Raw genomic sequence first — 12,231 nt, 5'->3', positions numbered from 1 at the left:
GGTTGGGAGTCCAGGACTCACCTGTGGGGTCAGGACCCACCCTGGGCCGTGCCGTGGCCCTCGTGGCTCCTGCTCTGGGGGGTGCAGAGCTGCCCCCCGGGGTGCTGGGCAGTGGCCAGGGGGGTTTTTGGGGGCTCAGCCCATTCCCCCCCAGCCCGGGGCTGCTCTCACTGCAGCAGGAGGAGCTCCAGGAGCCGCTGCTCTCCTCTCCCCACCCTTCGGGGTGTCCCCGCTCAGCTTGGGGGGTCCCTTCAGGGTGGGAAGCCAAGGGTCACTACAGGGGTGACCCAAACCAAGGGTACCCAAAGCAGGGGAGGGAAAAAAAAAAAAAACCAAATCCCAAAAGACCGGAGCTTGATGGGAGGATGAATCTCAGTTTGCTTAATCCCATAAACCCAGAAAACGCCAGGAATCGCCTAAAATGAACCAAACCCAAGCAGGAAGCCATCCAGCACCATCCGTGCCACCTTGGCATCCTCGGGGCGGCCACGGCTCTGCCCCACAGCAGGGACCCAGGATGGGATGTGTAATAATAAAAACAATAACAAACAACAACAAAAAAAAAAATACATACATATGTACAGGCTACGTTGTAAACAGCACAAAAAAAGAAAAAAAAAAAAAAGGAAAAAAAAAGGAAAAAAAAAATAGCTGAAAAGTGTGGTTGAACTTTTTAAGAGAATATTATAAATACTGTAATATATCATTTTATTTTATTGGCATGCCTTTTTGTAAATACAAAGAACTACAAAAAATTATAGAATGGCTTCTGGCTTATGCCATTGTCCATGGTTATTTTTATTTTTTTAAGATTTTTCTGTTGTCCTTAGATTTTAGATAGCCAGGAAATGTCCCCCAAAGGAAAAAAAAAAAACAAAACCCCACAACAAAAAAATCCCAAACAAAAAACCTAACCCCTTCAAAATAGATTTTAACAAAAGCTTTATTGCAAGTGGTATTTGCAGCAGCAAAAATGTCTATTTTTGGGTTCCAATGTGCAATAAGTCGACCACTTCTATGCAAGATTTGGCTGAATTTCACAATTGTTCCTAGGCTGGGCTGAGTCTTGTAGGTGACGCTCGGTGCGTTGGCGTTTGTGCTGGCAACTCATGAAGCTGCTCAATGACTTTAAAATAAAAAAGTCCCTCCAAACTCTGGATATATATTATTTTTTTTTTTAGTGCTTTGTCAGTGTGAGACGCAAGAGGAAGGGGAGGGAGGAGGTTCTTCAGATTCCTGTTGGTTGGAGTTGGTTCTGCTCCAAAAAAAAAAAAAGGAGTTTGGGGTGTTTGGGGGTGTTTTTGTCCTTTGGTTTCCTCCCCGGGGCAGATGAGTTTGAGTTGGGTCTGCACTGGGTGAAGCTGAGATTGGAGGAGATTTTGGGCAAAGAGCCTCAGGGATTTGTCCCCCCCCCAAATCTCCAGATTGTGTTGTTCACAGAATTCCCCTTCTGGATTCAGGGCTTTGGGAGCAAATTAAGGGGGGTGGTGTGGTTAGGAAGGTGTAGCCAAAACTCACGACCACAGCAAGGAGTTCCCTTCCCTCCCCCTCCTCTAAAATCCTCCCTTTTGGGTTAATTTGTGACTCCAAAAGTGTGGAGGGGAGGGCGTTAATGAAATGCCAGTCCGAGCTGCTTTATTCACTTTCCTCTTCACCTTTTCTGAAAATATAGAAGCCAATGTTGAAAAAAAAAAAAAAAGAAAAATAAATCAGGTAACCCCATGGTGTTCCGTAGAGGCCACACCTGAGTCTGAATGATTTTTCTGCTGCAGAAATGAAATAAAATTTAAAAAAAAACCAAACCAACAAGCTGTTCAAGCTGTAAAAGCTCAATAGTGAAGATTAGTGTATTAGAAATTGCATGGTGGCTCATACCGGTCTTACCCAACATGATTAACAATTCCTATAAGCCAAAAGAAAATGAAATAAACTGAAATAAATGAAATAAATTCCCTTTTCACTGTACAAGGGAAGGTTGTCTTGGTGTCCCACTTATTCTCACTCCTCCTCCTCCCCTTTTCCTGCCCCTCTGGGCTCCCCCCAAGGCGTTTTTAGGGTGGTTTTGGGGAGCAGTGAGGTGCAGGAGGAGCTGTTGGAAGGTTTTTGGTGTTAAAGGTGTCAGGTGGTGGCTCAGCCCTGCTGGGGCTGTGGGGCTGTGCCTGCTCGGGCTCCCTCTCAGGCAGGTGAGGATGGGGGCTCCAGGCAGGTGAGGATGGGGACCCTGAGGATGGGGACCCCAGGCAGGTGAGGACCCCAGGCAGGTGAGGATGGGGGTCCCATGCAGGTGAGGATGGGGGCTCCAGGCAGGTGAGGACCCCAGGCAGGTGAGGATGGGGGTCCCAGGCAGGTGAGGATGGGGGTCCCAGGCAGGTGAGGATGGGGGTCCCAGGCAGGTGAGGACCCCAGGCAGGTGAGGATGGGGGTCCCAGGCAGGTGAGGACCCCAGGCAGGTGAGGATGGGGGCTCCAGGCAGGTGAGGACCCCAGGCAGGTGAGGATGCTCCGTGCTGGATCTGCTCTGGCAGGAGAGGATGTTGTTCTGTGATGGCTCACCTGGAACTGCTCACCTGAACCTCTCATCCTGTAACCCCTCACCTGTAACCCCTCACCTGCAGCCCCCACCTCTTCCCCTAAAATGACCCAAGAAAGGCCCCAAAGCCCCCCCAGTCCCCTCCTCCCCAGGGGGTTGTGGGGCAGCAGCTCTGCAGGGCTGCTCTGGGGGCTCCTGCTGCCCCCCAGTGCTCCCAGTCCCTTCCAGTTCCCCCCAGTTCTTCTCCCAGTTCTCCCAGTTCTCCTGTTCTCCCAGTTCTCCCGTTCTCCCAGTTCTCCCAGTTCTCCCAGTTCTCCCAGTGCTCCCAGTTCTCCCACACCTGACTCCCACCCCTGCCCTGGCCTTCCCTTCCTCCCACCAACCCCCCAAGTGACAGGGCTGGCTCAGCTGGGGACTCCTGCTGCTCCGTGGTGCTAAAGGGCCCTGACCTGGGGCTGGGGCTGCGCACAGGTGACCCTCACCTGCCCCCCAGCACCCCCTCCCCTCCTGACCAGAAGGGCTGAGCTGGGCACGACCCTCCCCAAAGGCAGATTTAACCTGGAGCTGAATGCCCGAGGCACCACCTTGGAATTGCTTTCCATTTTTGACTTTTGGGATTATTTTTCGTAGGAGCCCTTAATTAGGAGTTTTGGTCCAGTTTATTTGGCAGGTGTGAGTTTTTTGCTGCTCGGTTGAGGCCGGTCCAAGCAAAGCCAGGGCGTGGTTGTGCCGCCCTGCGCTCCCCCCGCCGGCACCGCTGGTTTAACTGGGCGCAGGGATGGAGGATTCCCAGCTCTCCCCACCCGTGACTGCCGTGGCTCGTTCCCTACCTCACAGGGGTGTTGTGAGGCCTCATGAGTGACCGAGGGTCCCGGAGCTGTGGGCAGGCACCGTGGGGCACTCAGGGGTGACCAAAATGCTGCTGTGACAGTCCCACAGCCCCTGCCCGCCGTGCAGCCGTGGGGCAGGGCCGCTTCTCCCCTCCGAGCCCCGCTCAGGCCGCTGGTGGTGACCCCCTGCTCCCCTCCCAGCCCTGGTTTATCCTCTCTGTTCTGTTTTACCTGGGGAGAGGAGGAGGAGGCAGCTGGGGGAGGGTGGAGGAAGGCGATGGAGGGACGGGCTGGGAGTTCCATGGCTGAACTTTTGAGTTCCTTTGTACTGTACATCTTTTTACTTTGGAATTTGCAATAAAGAGGTATGTCCATCTTGTTTTAACAACTTCTCCTGCCTGCCCTGTCATTCTGTTCCCCTCGCTCCCCAAAATCCTCGGCTCAGACAGCTCCTGGGGCAGGGCAGGACTCCAGGGGTGGCTTTGCAAAGCGGGGCTGCTCTGAAATGTGGGGGTCCAACCCCAGCCCCTGCCCTGAGTGAGAACCCGGGGATTATTTGGGAGGGGGGTGAGAGGAATTATTTGGAGGAGTCACAGCTTTGAAACCTCCCTGGGCACAGCACAGAGCTCATCCCAACCCCACCCCGGCGTGCTCTGGCTCTGCTTTGGGGAATGCAGCTTTAGGAGACACGTCCTGCCACGACCACCCTTGCACTGCCCCATCCCTGCAGCTCCAGGCTGCTGCAGGGCAGTTTGCAAACTGGAGCAGCCCTGTGGTTGTGGGGAGCACTCCCTCCAACACCCCCTGCTTCACACAGGAGCTGGTGGTCACCCCGAGTTTTCCCAGTTTTAATTTTAAGGGTTGGGAGAAAGGTTGGGTAATTTTAAGGGTTCCACTTGCCCTGTTGGCTCTGACCACATCCACAGTAACCTGCCTCAAATGACCTTTTAAAGTATTTAACACAGAATATGCACAGAAATCCAACACCTTCCTCCTCTCCTTCCATCCTTGGCAGCTCCTCGGGCTCCCTGCTGTGCTGTGACACGGCCAAAAACAGAGAAAAACCTAAACCCAGAGAAAGGGACAAACCCAGAGCCCCCCCAAGGCTCTGGCTCAGGAGAGCTGTTATCCCAAACGTCCCCAAGCAGCACAAAACACCTCTGCCACAGCCCTTGGTCAGGTCGTGGGTGTCACAATTAACCTCTCGCTCGTGATCAATTAACCCCAGGCATGGCTCAGCCTGATGAGAATTCCGCTGCTGGCACCGTGCTCCTTTTTCACCTGGAATAATGGATTTTTGGCTCCTGCAAGCACTCAGGAGCCCGGGCAGCTCCTGTCCCAGCCAGGACGCGGCCGAGGGAGCTTTGCCCAGCTCCAGCCCTGCCACAGGGAGCCCTGGCACCCAGGGACAGACAGGGACACCTCCAGCCCAGCAGCTGGTGGTCACCTCGCCTTGGACGAGCCCAGGGTGCCCCTCCGTGCCCAGGAGAACACACAGAGCCCACGTCGGGATGCCAATCCCCCCTCGAGGCTTTACTGGGTCTCGTTTTCCCTTCGGCACCTCCCGGGAGCTGCCGCGGTCGGTGCCGCGCCAGCATCAGGCGCCCAGGAGCCTCTTCCAGTGGCAGAAATACATCACGGTGCCCGTGAGGAGCACGGAGCTGAGGAAGGCTCCCAGCACGCCCAGCACCACGGGACGGACCCAGCCCAGGAGGTCTCGGCTGTACTGGGGGGGCCGGCGGCGCTGGAAGAGCAGATCCCCGGCCAGGGGAGCCCTGCGGCCGCGCTGCCCCGCGGGCTGCAGCTGCACGGAGCTGAGATGCTGCACGCTCCGCCTGTATCCCTCCACATTCCTGCGCAGCTCCAGGCTCCGGTCTTGGTTCAGGTTTTTGCCCAGCTCGCGGGCGATGTCCGAGCGGCCGATGTGGTGCAGGGCACGGACCAGGCGGTCCCACGTTGTCACTTCTCCCGCCGTCACCAGCCAGCGCCGCAGCACTTCCGAGCATCCCCGGGCGCTGCGGCGGCGGCGGGTGGGCTTCTCCTCCTCCGAGAGACCCCCCGGCTCCTCCAGCTCGGGGCTGTCCGGCTCCTCCTCGGGGCTGTTCAGCTCTGCCTGCAGCTGGTGGCACTCGGAGCCGGCCAGCAGCTCGGCGATGCGGCCCATGCTGTGGCGACCCACGGTGGCGGCCACCGTGTCGTCGGTGCGGCCACGCAGGGCCAGCAGGAGCAGGACGAGGCCCAGCCGTGCCAGCATCGTCTGGGTGCCAGCCTAGATTGCCCTGGGCATCGGGGTGTCCCAGGAACGTGGAACCCCCCCTGACCTCACAGAGCAGCTCCAGGCCGGGTTCCCTGTCCTGGGTCGCTTGTCCCGTGTCACACCCACGGGGTGGCAACTCCAGCCTGGCAGCCCTCCTGGCATTCCCCAGTTCCCAAACTGGGCACCAATTTTGGGGCTATAGGGACCAAACGTGTCCCTAATCCCCAGCAGGGACCAACCAAAGCGCTGTGACGCTGCCCAGGAGGGGCTCCGAGGTGGCACCTCCGCTGCTGGCAGTGACATTTGTCCATCTGTCCCAAATCCTCCTCCCCTTGGAGTGTCCTGCCCTTCATCCGCGGCACTGAACGGAGCTGGGACTGGCCGGGCTCTGGATCTGCTGTCCCCCCGTCCCTGCCAGCGCCTCTGGAGCAGCGGGATGGGCACGGTCCCGCTCCTTGCGACAGCTCCGCCACCCCGCCTTCCTCCCACCCCCCAAAGGAGCGGGCAGGCAGCACCCGAACCCCCCCGGACCTCCCTGCCCCTGTCCCACCCCAAAGGGACCGAGCAGAGTGCGGCTGAGCCGAGGCCAGCACGCCCGGGGCCGGGCTGAGGAGCCGCGAGGTGGCAACGCAGCCCTGGGGTGGCACCAGCCCCGTCCTTCCAGCGGGAATGCCCGGGGACTCCCTGATGGCAAACTGTGATCGCCCTGGGTCGCCCTGGGTCTCCCTGGATTTCCCTGGGTTCCCCTGCATTTCCCTGGATCTCCCTGGATCGCCCTGGATCTCCCTGGATCGTCCTGGGTCTCCCTGGGTCTCCCAGATCTCCCTGGATCTCCCCGGGTTTCCCTGGATCTCCCAGGATTTCCCTGGGTCTCCCTGGGTCTCCCTGGTGGGTTTCCCTGGATCTCCCTGGGTTTCCCTGGATCTTCGTGGATCTCCCAGGATTTCCCTGGATCTCCCAGGATTTCCCTGGATCTCCCAGGATTTCCCTGGATCTCCCTGGGTTTCCCTGGATCTCCCAGGATTTCCCTGGGTTTCCCTGGATCTCCCTGGTGGGTTTCCCTGGGTTTCCCTGACACCAAACTGCGATTTTCCCCCGGATCTCCCTGGATCTCCTTGTATTTCCCAGGATTTCCCTGGATCTCCCTTGATTTCCCTGTGTTTCCCTGGATCTCCCTGTGTTTCCCTGGGTTTCCCTGGATCTCCCCGGGTTTCCCTGGATTTCCCTGGTTTTCTCTGGATCTCCCAGGATTTCCCTGGATCTCCCTTGATTTCCCTGTGTTTCCCTGGATCTCCCTGTGTTTCCCTGGGTTTCCCTGGATCTCCCTGGTGGGTTTCCCAGGGTTTCCCTGACACCAAACTGCGATTTTCCCCCGGATCTCCCCCGCACCCCCGGGCTGGGGCTGCTGGAAGCAGCGAGGAGCCCCCAGCCGCCCTTCGCTGCAGGGTGAAGAGGATGAGGATGAGGAAGGAGGAGCCTTCCTCCCGTTTCCCTGCCTTGGACCCCTCCGTTCACACCCTGTATTCCCCTCGGGGGTCCCAAAACGCCCCCTGGATTGTTCTGGACGCTCCCTGCCCCCAGGGATGTCCCTGTGCCCCCTCCCAGCCCGGGGGTCCCCAGCTGCCCCCCTGGACCCCTGCCCACCCACCCCTGCCATTCCCACCCCTCCCCCCCACCCCTCCCCATCACCCCCAACCCCCCCGGGGGTCCCAAAAAACCGGCCGGACGCCCCCCCAGGAGCCCCCCAAGGACAGGAGTTGTTCAGGTAATCTCTTTAATACTGTGTAATACTTTTTTTTTTCTTTTTTTTTTTTTTTCCTTTTTTTTTCATTTTAAAATACAGCATTTCTTGAGGTAGACCATCCCAGCCCTAGAGCTTGTCTGTCTCAGACATCAATAAGACATGAATTAAATACTTTCATGTACAATATGTTGCAAAATGAGGTAGAAATGGTTACAGAGAGTGTACAAATAGGATAATAATAATAATAACAATAATAATAATAATAAGTCTTCAGGAACCCAGCACGACTTTTTGGAGGTGGGAGGCAAAGGGTAATGCCCTGGATGCAATGAGAAACTGGAAAAATTAGGAAAAATTGGGGGAAAACCAGAAAAAATTGGGGAAAACCCGGCAGACACCTCCGGGGGAGCCCCTGTGAGGGATCTGTTCTCTCTGCATGCGCAGACCCTGAGGTTTGGGGGGGCTGCTCCAAGGGGGAGGCCTTTAGAGCACTAAAAATAATAAAAATTAGCTTTTTTTCAAATGGGGAAAACCCCCAGCGTGACGCCAAGAGGGGCCAGTGGGTGGGCTGGGGGTTCATGCTCTGTGCAAAGCCCCTCGCTCAGCCCTGCTGGGCTTTTTTTGGGGGGCGAGGGGAAGGGGGGGATTTGCCCAATTTGCTCCAAAAAGTGGTGCCAGAGACAGCTCCCGACCTACAGCACTAAACTTTCCATTGAAGACACGTTACTCCACCAAAATCTACTATAAGCCATGTTAAAAAACAAAATTTCAAATAAAATTATGGCATAATATATTGGAAAGCACCTGAAATACATTCAAATTTCATCTTTGTAACAGCTTCAAGTTTCTTTTTTCCTTTTATTTCTTCCTTTCTTCACCCCCTTTGGAAGCAAATGCAGGAGGCAGCTTTGTCCCAGGTCAGAAAACTCTTAAAAAAATCTCCTTTTTCCTTTTCTGAGAAGATAAAAAGTGTTTTTTTAAAAAAAAAAACATTCTTTAGTTTTTCTGAGGTAATTCTTTTCCTGAGTAGTTAAAAAAGAAAACAAACAAACAAAAAATACTACGGACCTTACAAAAATAAAAACCCAAGTCTAGGATATTCAACAATCTACAGCATTTTACTCCAAAACCCCCTGGTTTTGGGGTGTAACCCCCTGGTTTTGGGGTGTAACCCCCTGGTTTGGGGTGCAACCTGCTTGTTTTGGGGTGAAACTCCCTGGTTTTGGGCTTCTCCCCCAGCTCCCCCTTTCCCTGATCAAGGTGAGAAGGGGCTCCAAGGACACCCGAGGTATTTCTGTTAGGAATAATAAAATCAATTAAAACAAAAAAAATGACAATAAAGCTTTTGGGGCGGATGGGGGAGCTCCTGAACGCGGCGTTGGAGCGGATCCCGGTGCCAGGAACTCCCAGGGCACCTCCAGCCCCGCTGGCACCGCCGCCGCGGGCACCGAGGGCTGGGAAAATAATAAATAGCTTATCCTGAGTGGTGGGCGAGGCTCCCCGAGAGGCACAGCAGGGGAAATCCCCGATGAGTCCCAAAGAGGAGAGGGGAGGAATGCGGTGCTGCCAGGAGGGATGCACCCCACGGACCCCAATCCGTGTCCCAAATCTGTCCCCGCGGCCTCGGGGGTCTGTCCCTGTGGTCTTGGCGTCCGTCCCTCCGGCCTCGGGGGTCTGTCCCTGTGGTCTTGGCGTCCGTCCCTCCGGCCTCGGGGGTCTGTCCCTGTGGTCTTGGCGTCCGTCCCTCCGGCCTCGGGGGTCTGTCCCTGTGGTCTTGGCGTCCGTCCCTCCGGCCTCGGGGGTCTGTCCCTGCGGCCTTGGGGTCCCTCCCTGCAGCCCTGAGGTTCATCCCTGTGGCCTCGGCGTTTGTCCCCACGGCCTCGGGGTCCGGCCCCCGGTCAGTGCCTGGTGCCGTACATCTTATCCCACTCCAGGAACAAGTCCAGCTCCTTCTGGGACGCGGCAGGGCGCACCTTGCAGAACGCCTTCTCCAGGTCCTGGTAGGAGGCGGGGGGTCCCGGCGGCGCGCGGCGCGCGGCGGCCCCGGCGTGCTGGCAGAGCCGCAGCAGCTCGGCGCCGGAGAAGCTCTCGGTGCGTTGCGCCAGGGCCGCCAGCTCCCGCTCGCTCAGGCAGCAGCTCTGCCGGGCCAGGGCCTGGCGCAGGATGCGGCGCCGCGCCTCGCCGTCCGGCGGCGCCACGTAGAGCCGCGTGCCGAAGCGCCGGTGCGACGCCTCGTCCATGCTGCCGGGCCGCGCCGTGGTGCCGATGACCACCACGTTGTGCTCGGATGAGGTAGCCACGTTGTCCAGGTAGGAGAGGAGCTGGGATTTGAGGTTGCTGGCCTGGCCGCCGTCCTCGCCCGCCCGCGCCGCCAGCAAGGACTCGGCCTCGGTGATGAGCACCACGGAGGGCTGCCGGCAGCTGGCCACGAAGAACACGGTCTGGAGGATCTTCTCCGCTTCGGCCTTCCAGGTGGACAGCAGCGTGGTGCCGCTGAGCCTCAGCAGGGTGGAGCCCAGCTGGGTGGAGATGCAGCGGCTCAGCAGCGTCTTCCCGGTGCCGCGGGGCCCGAAGAGCAGCAGGGTCCGCAGCGGGTGGCTGGCGCCGCTGTAGGAGCCGGGCCGCAGGATGGGCCACAGCAGCTCCTCCTCGATGGCCGCCTTCACCGACGCCTGCCCGGCCACGTCCGACCACTGCACCGGCGGGCCCCGCTCCACCACCTTGGTGTTGACCAGCTCCAGGAGCAGCGGGTCGATGTTCTTGGGCTGCTCCTCCGGCGGGGCGCCGCCGAACGCCGGCGCTTTGGGGGGCAGCCGCAGCGGGAAGGGGGGTCCCGGCTCGGCCGCCCGCTCCCCGTTGGTGAGGGGCGGGCTGAACTTCTCGAAGGGCTCCGCTGGCCGCAGAGGAGCGTCCCTGGCGCCGTAGGATGGCGAGACCATCCCCTTCATCTGCTGCCCGCCGTACTTGCCGCCGTGCTCGTCGGCGCTCCCTGCTCCCGTCGGCCGCTTCCCGGCCTTGAAGACCACCTGGGGGGACTCGCCGCTGCTGCTGAACCCGTTGCCCCGGCACTCGCCGTTGTCCGACAGGGCGTAGGGGGACTTTGGCTGCTCGTAGCTGTATTTCCTGTACCTGCCCTCTCCGTCATCCTCCCCAGCGATGTCGAACGCCTTCCTCTTCAGCGTGCCCGCCGCCTCGGTGCCCAGGGGTGGCACGGCCAGGGCGCCCAGCCCGGAGCCCTGGTAGCCGTAGCCAGGGACCCCGGGTGGGCGGGCGGAGGGCGGCGGGGCTGGGATGGGGGTGGGCGCGGCGATGCCGGAGGGCAGGTAGGAGGCAGAGGGGTGGGGCGGGTGGATGCCCCCGTAGCCCGGCTGGGGCGGGTAGCTGCCGCTGGCATAGTTGTACATGGCCCCCGAGGAGCCGTAGCCTGGCACCAGGGCGGGCGAGGGGTGCGGAGGCTGCAGGAGCCCCGAGCTGTGGAGGCCAGGAGGGTGCGGGGGGGGCAGCGTTGCTGCTGGCTGGGCACAGTAGCCGGAGGGCAAGTAGGTGCCACCATAGCCTGAGGGATACTCTTGAGACGCGCCGAGCGCCCCGGAGCTGGCCGCAGCTGCCCCGCAGGAGTTCCCGGGGTACACGGGCTCGCTGAGGTTGGCCGACACCACCGGGGAGCCCCCCAGCCCGATGGCCCCGCTGCCGGTGGGGACGGCGGGTGGCACCACGCCCTTGGCACCAGCCAGGCCATCGTGGATGGGGGTCAGGGGGTAGGTGCCATCAGAGCCGTGCGCCCCCGGCCAGGGCTCCCCGTCCCCCTTCTGCCCGTTAATGGCGCCGAAGGCTCCATCCCCGTAGGCGCCGAGCGCCGGGCGCTCGTAGGGCGCGTCCAGCACCCCCGAGTACTTCTCGGCGTACCTCTTGAGGAGGTTGGAGGCCGTCAGCGCCGAGATGTCGTCGTTGGCCCAGGCGTAGTTAAAGCGCTGGCGGGCGCTGGGGTACAGCTCGGACTTGTGGGCCGGTGAGGAGGTCGTGGAGGAGACGTCCAGGTGCTGCTCCGGCCACTGGTTCAGGGACTGGGCATGCTCTGGTGACCAGTGCATCTTCGACAGACCTGTGGGGACGGGACAGCACAGGTGAGAGCAGCGGAACAGGAGCTGTCCCCAAATCCTGCTGTGCTGCCCTGTCCTTTCCCCACCACACCCCCGGGCTGGGAACTCCTGCTCCAGCTAACTCTGGATATTCACAGGATCACCGAGGTCAGCAAGGAACTTCTAGATCATCAAGCCCAAGCTTTGACCAATCCCCACTTCATCACCCAGAGCAGAGCACTGAGTGCCACGTCCAGCTGTCCCTCCAGGCATGGGGACACCACCACATCCCTGATGTCAAGCCAACTCCCACCAATGCTTTCTGTGAAGGAATTCTTCCACCCTAAAACTGATCATGGGCACCTCCTGCTGAGGTTGGTATAGCTGCCTCTTGCTCCGTGGGCTGCCGAGGGTGGTGGGAGTGTCCCCCCCCAGCCATATGTGCAGAGCCTCAGGGTGTGAGAATGGGAAAACCAAAAACTTAGACATGGAAGGGTTTGATTTGCAACCTTGAGAGAAGCTTGGATTGATATAAAAACACAACACACACACACACTGAGCAGAAAAATCGTAACCTTATGTTTCTGTAGTTGCAAGAAAGAATATGCCTTAAGTAAGCGACATTTCTGGGATTTGGGGACACCAGGGGAGGTGTCTGACCACTCCTGGCCAGCAGCACAACCAGCAAATCCCAGCGGCATTCCCAGGCTTTTGGCACAGGGAATGCTGCCTAAGACAGCAATGAACCCAACTGCTCAGACACCAGTTAAAAAATCATCTGGAGGTGGGCCC

General features: G+C 58.9%; 1 protein-coding gene across 1 annotated transcript; it reads right to left on the bottom strand.

Moving 5' to 3' along the window:
- Nucleotides 1-9,258: 9,258 nt before the first annotated feature.
- FIGNL2 (fidgetin like 2) lies at nt 9,259-11,454 on the bottom strand. Its single transcript, XM_041477525.1, has one exon. The coding sequence runs from the start codon at nt 11,449-11,451 to the stop codon at nt 9,259-9,261; it is 2,193 nt and encodes a 730-aa protein (XP_041333459.1). The 5' UTR covers nt 11,452-11,454.
- Nucleotides 11,455-12,231: the final 777 nt, after the last annotated feature.

This window comes from Pyrgilauda ruficollis, unplaced genomic scaffold (genome assembly GCF_017590135.1).
Source record: "Pyrgilauda ruficollis isolate IOZ18807 unplaced genomic scaffold, ASM1759013v1 scaffold400, whole genome shotgun sequence".
Taxonomy (NCBI): domain Eukaryota; kingdom Metazoa; phylum Chordata; class Aves; order Passeriformes; family Passeridae; genus Pyrgilauda; species Pyrgilauda ruficollis.
The sequence above is the reverse complement of the archived record's forward strand: the minus strand, read 5'-3'. Positions and strand labels throughout refer to the sequence as shown.